Source organism: Gastrolobium bilobum, unplaced genomic scaffold, assembly GCF_033153095.1.
Source record: "Gastrolobium bilobum isolate Gb01-03AN ecotype WA unplaced genomic scaffold, APGP_CSIRO_Gbil_v1 utg4863, whole genome shotgun sequence".
Classification (NCBI taxonomy): domain Eukaryota; kingdom Viridiplantae; phylum Streptophyta; class Magnoliopsida; order Fabales; family Fabaceae; genus Gastrolobium; species Gastrolobium bilobum.
This window is the reverse complement of record NW_026899323.1, coordinates 51,447-62,020: the sequence shown is the minus strand read 5'-3', so window position 1 is coordinate 62,020 and position 10,574 is coordinate 51,447. Positions and strand designations below refer to the sequence as shown.

Genomic DNA, 10,574 nt, shown 5'->3' with positions numbered 1-10,574 from the left:
GATCCGACATCACATCTCAATTCAAAATCTTAATGCATTGGATTCATGAATCCTTCCACTTATATAGAGTTCACTTAGCTCATTATCAATCAATATGAAATTCCATCACATTTAAATATTTCAACAATAACAGGTATGAAAATTGCAAAAAAAAAAAAAAAAATGTAAAAACAAAGCAAGCAACGGTGTCGTTTCAAGTTTGGTTGAGGTGCATCACATTGGCATAAACCATGAGGATGGGAACACACAAACACAAAAACTGAGCAGAGCACAACATAATGGTGGGAGGGGTGATGGCGAGAGGAACAGTGTTTCCCTCCAAAACCACATCTACCGTAACCGTCATTCCCCAGTTCCCAGAAAACCCAAAATCGATGATTCTGGAACAATGCAGGAACCGCAAGGATCTGAACCAAATCCACGCCCACCTCATCAAAACCCGCCTCATCCTCAGCCCCGCCGTCACCGAAAACCTCCTTGAGTCCGCCGCCATCATTATCCCCGAAACCATGGACTACGCCCTCGAAATCTTCCGCTCCACCCACCAACCCAACTGCTCCGCTTATAACGTCATGATAAGGGGCCTCACTTATCAGCACTCCCCTCTCGAAGCCATTCTCTTGTTCAAACAAATGTGCAACAACCTCGTACCCCCCGACCACTTCACTTTCTCCGCCGTCTTCAAAGCCTGTTCCAGGCTCAGAGCGTTGACCGAAGCCCAACAGGTTCATGGCCACGTCATCAAGCGCGGGTTTCACTCCAACGAGTTCGTCGAGAACACGCTGATTCGCACCTACGCCGCGTGCTCTGCTGTCGAGGTTGCTCGAAGGGTGTTCGATGAAATGCCCGACAGAGGCCTCGTTGCTTGGAACTCCATGTTGGCTGGTTACGCCAAGAGCGGTTGCTGGGACGAGGTTGTGGGGTTGTTTCTTAGAATGCGGGAACCGGGTGTTGTTGGGTTTGACGAGGTTACATTGGTTACTGTTTTGAGCGCGTGTGGTAGGTTGGCGAATTTGGAGTTGGGAGAGTGGATTGGGGAATATGTTGAGGATAATAATGATTTGAAGGGGAACCTTACTTTGATGACTTCGCTTCTTGATATGTACGCCAAGTGTGGTCAAGTTGACACGGCAAGAATGTTGTTTGATCAATTGGAACGTAGAGATGTTGTTGCATGGAGTGCTATGATATCTGGGTATAGTCAAGCTAATAGGTGCAGTGAGGCTCTTGGTTTGTTTAGTGAGATGCAAAAGGCTAATGTGGATCCTACTGAGGCTACTATGGTTAGCGTGCTCTACTCTTGTGGGGTTCTTGGAGCTATGGAAATGGGTAAATGGGTTCATTTTTATGTAAATAGAAAGAAACTGAAGCTCACTGTTACTCTTGGGACTGCACTCATTGACTTCTATGCCAAATGTGGGTCTATACACAGAGCAGTTGAGGTTTTTGAGAAGATGCCCATGAAAAATGTCTTCTCTTGGTCTGCGATAATTCACGGGCTTGCTAATAATGGCGAGGGAAGAAGAGCTCTGGAGTTCTTTCATTTGATGAAGGAAGCAAACCTTCAACCAAATGATGTGACTTTCATTGGCGCGCTTTCTGCTTGTACTCATGTGGGTCTGGTCGAGGAAGGTCGAGCTCTTTTCCGCAGTATGAGCAAAGATTTTGGAATTGAACCGAGGATTGAGCACTATGGTTGTATGGTTGATATTCTTGGTCGAGCTGGTTTGATTGATGAAGCATTTCAATTTATTAAGAACATGCCTATTGAACCAAATGCAGTTGTTTGGAGAACACTGTTGGCTTGTTGTAGGGCACATAAAAATGTTATAATTGGGGAAGAATCGTTTAGACAGATAACTCAGTTGGAGCCAGCTCATAGTGGAGACTACATACTGCTATCCAACATATATGCCTTGGTGGGGAGAAGTGGGGATGCTCTGAAAGTGAGGTCTCAGATGAGAGAAATGGGGATTAAGAAGTCACCTGGTTGTAGCTTGATTGAATTGGGAGGGGTGGTTCATGAGTTCTTTTCTGAAGATGATGAACATTCTCACTCAAAACAGATATATAGGGCAACTGAAGAGATGATCAAAAGAATTAAGTCAGCTGGGTATGAGCCAAACATTACAGTTGCAAGAATAGATGCAGAGGAGGAAGATAAAGTAGTCTCTGTGTCTCACCATAGTGAGAAACTGGCTATTGCATTTGGTCTTATTAAAACTCAACCCGGGGCTACCATTAGGATATCAAAAAACCTTAGAGTTTGTACTGACTGCCACAATGCCACAAAGATAATATCGAAGGTGTATAATAGAAAAATTATCGTCAGGGATCGGAACCGTTTCCATCATTTCCAAGAGGGGTCATGTTCCTGCAATGATTTTTGGTAAAACCAAGCATCTATGCTATATAAGAACATTATTGCGTGCTCATTTTATCTGTTAAGGCCGAAGCGCTGTGACGTATTGTTTCAGTTCGTTAGTCGTTGAATGCGGCTAAAAATAACGAGAGGGGTAAGGGGATGATTTGTAGTCCATCTCTAGAAGCAGAAATGGTCAGCAAGAAGGTAGATATTGATTTAATGTTTTCACGAGCTATTTGATAAATTAAGTCACAGAACACTGTGACCCTGCAAGATCCAATTGGATAAGGCTTTAGAACCTCTGGCTTCGTTTTATCTTCATATACGCGAGCAATCATCAAACGCAAGAACCATTTCTTGATTATTATTTTTTTCAACTTCTACTTGAAATATTATTAATGATTGTCTAGAAGATCGCGTGACAAAATGTAAACCAAAAAAATAAAAATAAAAAACAGTACAAACCATCCGTGACTATTCAAATACTAAAATTTTGATCTTTGTCTGGTCATTGTTTACATAGGCTACTTGTAATGCCTATAACTGAGACGTTACCCACAATACGAATGTTAAAGCAAATGTCTGCTAATTCCATTTGTCCACTACGTTTACTAATTAAAATATATCCGTACATGGCAAGGTAAAGTGAAATGAAGGGGATACTTGTCTCATTGGGTTGGAACGAACCGAATTCAAGATATCAAAGATATAATCTAACGTTTTATGAACTCAAGGTGCAACTCCTAACAACGCTGGATGGTAGTCCACGTTACCAGACCGAGATCCTATGCATACACATCTGTGTCAGATGAAAAACATGCTAGGTCCCAAAAGAGGAAAAAAGAACTAAATTGCAAGTGAATTTTACTGAACATTTACCGAGTTGTCAAAAGGATCTCTTTGGAGTAGATTCTATCTAAACAATCATTTTATCCCATTTTTAACTTAAAAGTACTTATTCAGGTGTTAATAACACTGGCTGAAGCAGCAAAGAAAACCATTAGGCTTGATTTCGTCCTTTGATCTGGGTGTATCGCCTATGTCATCACGTTTTGCCATTAAGGAACTAGTACCAGGTGACTCTGGTGGAAAGACAGTGTTCTCAGAAGTGAATATTCTTGAAGGAATCATAGGTTCAGGAGGTGAAACAGTGTAAAGATAGTTTAGGAGCATTTGGATTATTTGGGTGAAGTTGGGTCGGGCATTTGGGTCCTCTTGCCAACATGAAGTAAGAACTAGAGCCAATTCCTCAGGAAGATTTTCTGCACTAGGCCTTACATTCTGAAACCAAAAAGAAGTGCTTCAAATTATCAACTGTATGATGACAACATGTGAGAAATAGGCAAGATCTGTTTACCTTAAAGGCTGCGGCATATGCTGCCTGAAGGTTTGACATGCCTTCAAAAGGAACTTTGTTGTGCAAAAGCTCCCACAACACAATTGCAAAGCTATAAGCATCTACTTTATGGTTGTAATGCTTCTTCTCCCCCTGCCTCAGTGTGACAGTACTATACAACTGCAATTTTGTGTCACTGTAATCAGTTCACAGATGCTCATAAATATGAAGAGAAGACAGAGAAAGCACATCTATTCATGAATATACCTCTGGAGCCATCCAACGGTAAGTTCCTGTTTCAGCGGTCATCATTTCAGTTAATGACTCTTCTCTCGCTAAACCAAAATCTGCTAGCTTGACTGTTTTCTGGTCTTCAGTCAATAGCAAGTTATCTGTATAAAGGAAGAGAAAATAAACTTCATATTCATTATGCAGATGTTTTACACTTGGCCGAGTTATACATTTGAGATAAGGAAGCTTCAGTACTGAACAACTAATAGCTGAATATGAATAAAAATACTCACTTTGTATTGCCATGTCAATTAAGAAGTGTTTTCATATAACTAAATGAACAGTGTTATCAGTAGTAACTTTTGACCAAGGTCAATTATGCATACAAAAACGGTCCATTAGTCCAACTCCCTTTAAAGGACATGTTGAGGTATATTATAATTGATCAATAAACTAGTAACGTTTTAGTGAAGCATTTGGATCAAGGTTTAACTATTAATCAATAGCACTAACTGAAGGGAAGAACCACTAAAAGCTTGATCATTCTAGTATAAATTTTATGATAATATGAACTCAAACATGGCAGATATGACAGAGTTAGAGAGGAGAAGGGGGGGGGGGGGGGGGGGGTTATAGTAAAAATAAGGATAGTGCACATGGATAGACACGACATTATATGACAAGAACAGTGTAGAACAAATCCTAATAGTCATCATCATATATTGCAGTGTTGAAACAATTTTAACTTAATTTAATTTCTTAAGTCCCAAGGAAGATGCTAAATCTATTTGCATATGTACTTAACAACTGGTCAATTCAGTGCCGATAAAACACATACATACAAGAAGAAAAGTAAGAGTCTTCAAAGCTGTTTATGTTTACTTTGACTGTTCTGTAAGATGAAGCAATAACCTAAAGAACAACCATTTCAGTATATTCCTTAAAGACATAGATTCTACACTCTCATAGTGAACGTACTATGCAATCTTAAAAATTGTGATATGAACCTTGGAAGAATCTCACCCCAAAATCTAGCTCATGAGGTAGGAGAGCTCAAAGTCCATGTAAATCCCACACCAGAACCTTATGTTTCTAATGTGGGATTTTAAATCCCATATCTTGAAGTAGGATCGTAACATTCCACCATGCTTTGCAGCCCCGGCACCCATGCGGGTTGGCTTTGTGCTAGCCTTTTACTAGACTTGGGCGAACACTGCAATGCCAGCGTCACAACCCGCGCCGCTCGATTACAATCAGGAGACATAGTGGAAGGTTCTCATATCAATTGGTACGACCTTTCGGAGAACCTCACCCCAAAAGCTAGCTCATGAGGTAGGAGAGCCCAAAGTCATATAAACCTCATACCAGAACCTTATGTTTTGGATGTGGGACTCCAAATCCCATACTTTGGAGTATGATCGTAACAAATTGTTTGTAAGAAATATTTCAAATCAGTTATCTGAGTTTTTTTCTTCTGATAAAAAATATCTGACTCAGGGACAAGTATCAAGAAATGCATGAGTAGTTGATGGAGACATCTACCACAAAATGCCAGGCAATAAGCATATGTGACATCCAGGGATGGGAAGATAATAATTTGAAACCAATGCCCTATTTTACTTTTATTTGTGCATTCAAATTTTGCTAAGAGGTTAGGTAATATGTAAATATAACCACAATTAAAACAAGGAAAAAATAAAGATAGAGTAAAAGAAATATGGGCCGGGCAATTACAAACAAAAAGAACACATTTGAGTATGAAATTTTTATTTAAGGAGGGGAGTCATCAAGCAGATAGTAGAAAGATAGAAGACTTGCCATAAAGAACACTGCTGCTATATGCAACATAATGTAAAAGCAAAGCATACAAGCCTACGTTTACTTGATCTGACTTAAAAAGATCAATTTATTGGGGAAAGAAAGCAAACCAAATTATTACCAGGTTTAAGATCACGGTGGATGATCCCATGAGAATGTAGGCACTCCATAGCACGTGCAATATCAAGTGCAAAACCAATGGCAACATGTGTATCCAAGCATTTGGGGCGCAAGTTAAGCAAATACTTCCGCAATGTTCCTCCCATTAACAGCTCAGTGACTATCACCATTACAGGCTCCTTGCAGGCACCAATAAACTATTGAGAAACAGAGTGGTAATATTTACTGTCAGCTGTTGGAAACATGCCATAAAACAAGTAGTCCTTGTTATATGATATAGCTATTTTTACTACAATAACATACACCCTCTCAAGGGACACGAATCAGTGAGAGCCTAAGCCAAATTCCCACCTTCACCAAGTTCTTATGTTGCACTCTAGACAACATAGCCACCTCCCTTGCAAAGCGACCTTCTCTCTTGGCAATGTCTTCTACGGTTTCTCCTTTATGTACAATTTTAATAGCAACAGTCTGGTTTTTATATCTGAAACGAACCCAATATAAGAATTAAGAGAACTGATAAAACTACAAACTTAATAAAAAAAGAAATAACAATTCAAAAACAACTACTAAGATCAAAGAAGCATAATTCAGGTCCATTAGTGATTGTTGCATAAAGTAAAGCTGAAGTTCAACCAAACTTCAAAGTAACTAACTATGTAACATGTAGACTGAGCAACACATTAAGCTATAAAGTGTGATGCTTTACAAATCACGCACATGACAACACAGGATGCACTAATTCTCTCAAAGAAAAATCAATAATCACAAATCCAGAAGCAAATGACACCCAACCCAAACAACAGGTTTCACAAATGCAATTGCTCATTAGGTAAAGATAGAAAATTTAACTTTGTATAAAACCAAATAGCAAATGGGAATTAAAGATACAAACTTTCCCTCGTAGACTATGGCATGAGCTCCCTCTCCAATCCGTGGCCCAACATAGAGATGTTTAGGATCAATGAGGCATTTAGGGTCCAATCTGAACTCATCAACTGAGTAGAACCTATCTCCAGATTCCATTATTAATTTTATTTTATTTTTAACTGCAATGGGAAAAATGCTGAAACCCTACATGAGCCAGTTAAGTCTCAAGATTGGTAAGAGTTAGTTTTCAAAGTGAAATCAGAGAGAAGAGAAGCCTAGAAGGTAACCATTGAAGATTGAATTGAACAGGAAATGGATAAGGTGACATGAAACGGAGAAGTAAAGTAGACATGCTCTGAAATGTGTTCTGAAGCTCAGAACCACATCTCAAAAAAGTGAGAGGCTCGGAGACCAAAGACCAAAACTCATCAGATTGATGTTCTACATTTCCTTGGGAGACAAAAGCATGGAACCCACAAGCTTGAAAGAGATAGAGATAGAGATAGAGTCACAACAAAAGAAAGCAAAGCCCAAAGCCCAAATAGAATTTTGGAAAATTCATGGGGAAAAGAGAAGAATCCCCACAGAGGGGAATGTGGAAAACAACCAATTACCATGCCCCCAACACTATTCAACGAAGTAGCTTTAAATCTGGTTTCTTTCATATCTTATTCAAGGTTTTTATGAAAGTTATGTAGTAGAAAAATTGATGATGTTATGTTATAGAGATTTGTTTTGCGTGTCATAGTTTGTTTTTTTTTTTTTTGCTTCAAAAATTGCGGGACCCATAAAATGTTGTGTGTGTAGAAAATTTTTTCTGATCATGTTACATGATGAATGCAAATCCACTTATTTAAATATAAGATATGATAGTATCTCTATTTTTTTATGTCTACTTTATATGTTTTTTTTTTAATATTATTATATGAAAATCTTAATTAATTTTTCTCTCTTCTTGTTCTTCTCATCTAACAGTATTATAAAAGAATACATAGAATTGGCAAAAAAAAATTGTAAGCATCCCTTTAAATATATATTTTTTCATTTAAATAGGCATAATTTGATATTATTTTAAGTAAAAAAGTATTTTGAATCTTTGATACATATTTATTGATTTTTTATATTATTTTCTTCATAATACTTCCTCTTATTCTTTTTCTTTTAATTTTATAGAGAAGAGAAAAAATAAAAGATCAATCAATAAATATAGGGATAGGTTATATTTATAAACTTTTTTATTTACAGACTACACTATGTATTACGGGGAGTACACACTTAAGTGTTTGTACTTTCCGAAATACATAGTATAGTTTATAAACAAAAAATTATAAATATAACATTGCTCATATATATATATATATATATATATATATATATATATATATGAGAAAAATATTTTTCAAACAGCTTGAAATAAGTTTATCTCCGGCTACTCCGAAACTACGTCGTTTTATTTATTTATTTTCTTATATTAATTGATTCACTTTTGAATGGTTATAATTCTCTTTTTCTCTCTTTTCTTTTATCACCATTGATCCATCTTTGTACGGTTATGATTTAATAGTCGGAGATAAAATTATCTCAAGCAGCTTGAGAAACGATCAGCCATATATAAATATAAATATATATATATATATATATATATATATATATATATATATATATACCAAAATATGATTTAAAATAATGTAAAGTTGTTACAAACTCTTTTTTAAAAAAATATACTGATAAGAAATTTCAGTAATTTATTAATAGATATTATAATTTAAAGATAAAACTCATAAAATAATAATTTTAAATGCTAATAGTTAAATGAACCATTCATATTTAGATGAGAGGTTCTAATAAGTAAACATGTTTTTCTCTAATTTAAACTTGAAGAGAAGATATTTACCAAAAAAAAACCTTGATGAGGCGATCATTCCATAATGATTTAGCAGCAGTTGATGATCATAAAAGTTGAATGAATTTGGTTTATTTAATCAGTGTTGGCACAGAACGTCACTCTTGATCTGCAGACAGAATCATGATTCAGTTAAAAGGATTGAGACAATCCATAATGCATTAATTAATAAATAAAGAATAGAAAGGAAGACGGAAGAAGTTTTTTTTTTTTTTTTTATTCATTTGGGAGAAGAAAAGAAAGAAAGAAAGAGAGGAGTAATGTAATAAATAATCAAGAGCACGTGGAGACTGACCTTGTCAACATGGGTACACTCGCGGAGTAGCGCTGCATAAGCAAATTTAGGGGTGTCAATCACACGCAAGTCGATCCGCGACACGACACGAAAATTCGTGTTCGGGTTGACCCGAAAAAAAATTTGTGTCGTGTTTGTGTTAGGAAAAATAACACGTAAAAAATTCGTGTCGTGTTCGTGTTGAGGTATTCGTGATCGTGTCAACTCATATTTTTTTTAAATTATTTTTTTTATTTTTGAACCATTTTTTTAAATTTTGTTGTCAATTACCATTTTGGCCCTTATTTTGCGTGTTATTCGTGTCATGTCGTGTCAACATGCAAAAAATTTGTGTCGTGTCAGTGTTGAAGATTTTGACACGAACAAAAATTCGTATCGTGTTCGGGTTGATGTATTCGTGTCGTGTCAAATTCGTGTCGTGTCAACCCGTTTTGACATCCCTAAGCAAATCCCATACGGACTAGGTGACGTTTGTTTTAGGTTATTTCAAAACTTTTTTATGCACATGAGATTGGCAAATTGTGTAAGTCATATTTGATATAGAGATCCTCAAGCATCACAGACACAGATGCAGGAACAGTGACCAAAATGTCACTGTTCCCCAACTTTTTTACCTAAATGCCACGCGAACAGTGTTATTTTCCAATCTGCCACGTGAGCGAGTTCGCTACAGTGCCCAACGAACTCGATTGGATGACGTGTCACATTTTTAGTGGACACAGTACCAAGTTCGCTACTCCCAGTAGCGAACTTGGTTGGAATGTCAGCTTTTTTCAATTAAAAAGTCCAACCAACAGTAGCGAACTTGGTACTGTGCCCACTAAAAACGTGACACATCATCTAATCGAGTTCGATGTGCACTGTAGCGAACTCGCTCACGTGGTATATTGGGAAATAACACTGTTCGCGTGACATTTAGGTAAAAAAGTTGGTAAAATGTGACATTTTGGTCGGTGTCCCCACAGATGCATAGCATTTGAAAATTGTTTGCAAAAATTACTGTTTAGAAAGATAATTTAGATATGGTATTTGTAGTTGATCAGCTAAATGGGCAAAAAGGGAACTAAGGATGCAGACTAAAATACCTTCATCAGTAAAAAAGAAGAAGGGTATTTTAGTATTTTTAATCAATTATCTCGTCAATATTTTACTTTCAACCAAACATACATTCAGAAAATTTGATCCAATTTTTTCAGTAATATTTCAGCATACCAAACATTTTTTTTCATAATATTTCTAGTAATTCTATTTTTCTAGTGAAATTTTTTTTCTCCCGAACCAAACACTCCAAAGTTAAACGAGAATGGATTTTCGTGTGTTTTTCTCGTACAAGGTCATTGTGATTAGATAGATAAAAAAAAAAAAAAAATCTTAATGATGGCTCCACAATGGTTGAGTTGTTTAAGAAGTTTATATTTATATCCTTTGCATCATGGTGTCATATTAAAATTTCACAAAATATATTTCATTTCTAAAGTTATTTTGGGTTATTCGTAAAAGTAAGGATCGTATAATAGAGTAAGAATACAATTTTTACAAGAATGACAGTTTATTTATTGTTAATTACTAACTGATTATTTAATAAATTATTTTAAATGTAACATCCTCTATAACTAACTAATATAGAGAATATCAC

At 36.4% G+C, this 10,574-nt stretch overlaps 2 protein-coding genes across 3 annotated transcripts; one reads left to right on the top strand and one right to left on the bottom strand.

Moving 5' to 3' along the window:
• The first annotated feature begins 278 nt into the window (after positions 1-278).
• LOC133289631 (pentatricopeptide repeat-containing protein At1g08070, chloroplastic-like) lies at positions 279-2,393 on the top strand. The gene has a single exon (XM_061487612.1). The coding sequence runs from the start codon at positions 279-281 to the stop codon at positions 2,391-2,393; it is 2,115 nt and encodes a 704-aa protein (XP_061343596.1).
• A 474-nt stretch (positions 2,394-2,867) lies between these two features.
• Positions 2,868-7,202, bottom strand: LOC133289630 (serine/threonine-protein kinase STY13-like). Of its 2 annotated transcripts, XR_009748510.1 has the most exons (7): positions 6,766-7,202; positions 6,222-6,354; positions 5,872-6,067; positions 3,969-4,093; positions 3,723-3,881; positions 3,245-3,646; positions 2,868-3,150 (listed from the first exon to the last, which is right to left on the bottom strand). XR_009748510.1 is itself a non-coding variant. In XM_061487611.1 (6 exons), exons 1-6 carry the CDS (start codon positions 6,894-6,896, stop codon positions 3,332-3,334), a joined length of 1,059 nt encoding a protein of 352 aa, XP_061343595.1. In that variant the 5' UTR covers positions 6,897-7,202; the 3' UTR covers positions 2,868-3,331. The 2 variants fall into 2 exon arrangements, 1 of the variants encoding a protein (XP_061343595.1); XM_061487611.1 differs by having other exon boundaries at positions 2,868-3,646.
• Between the last annotated feature and the right edge of the window lie 3,372 nt (positions 7,203-10,574).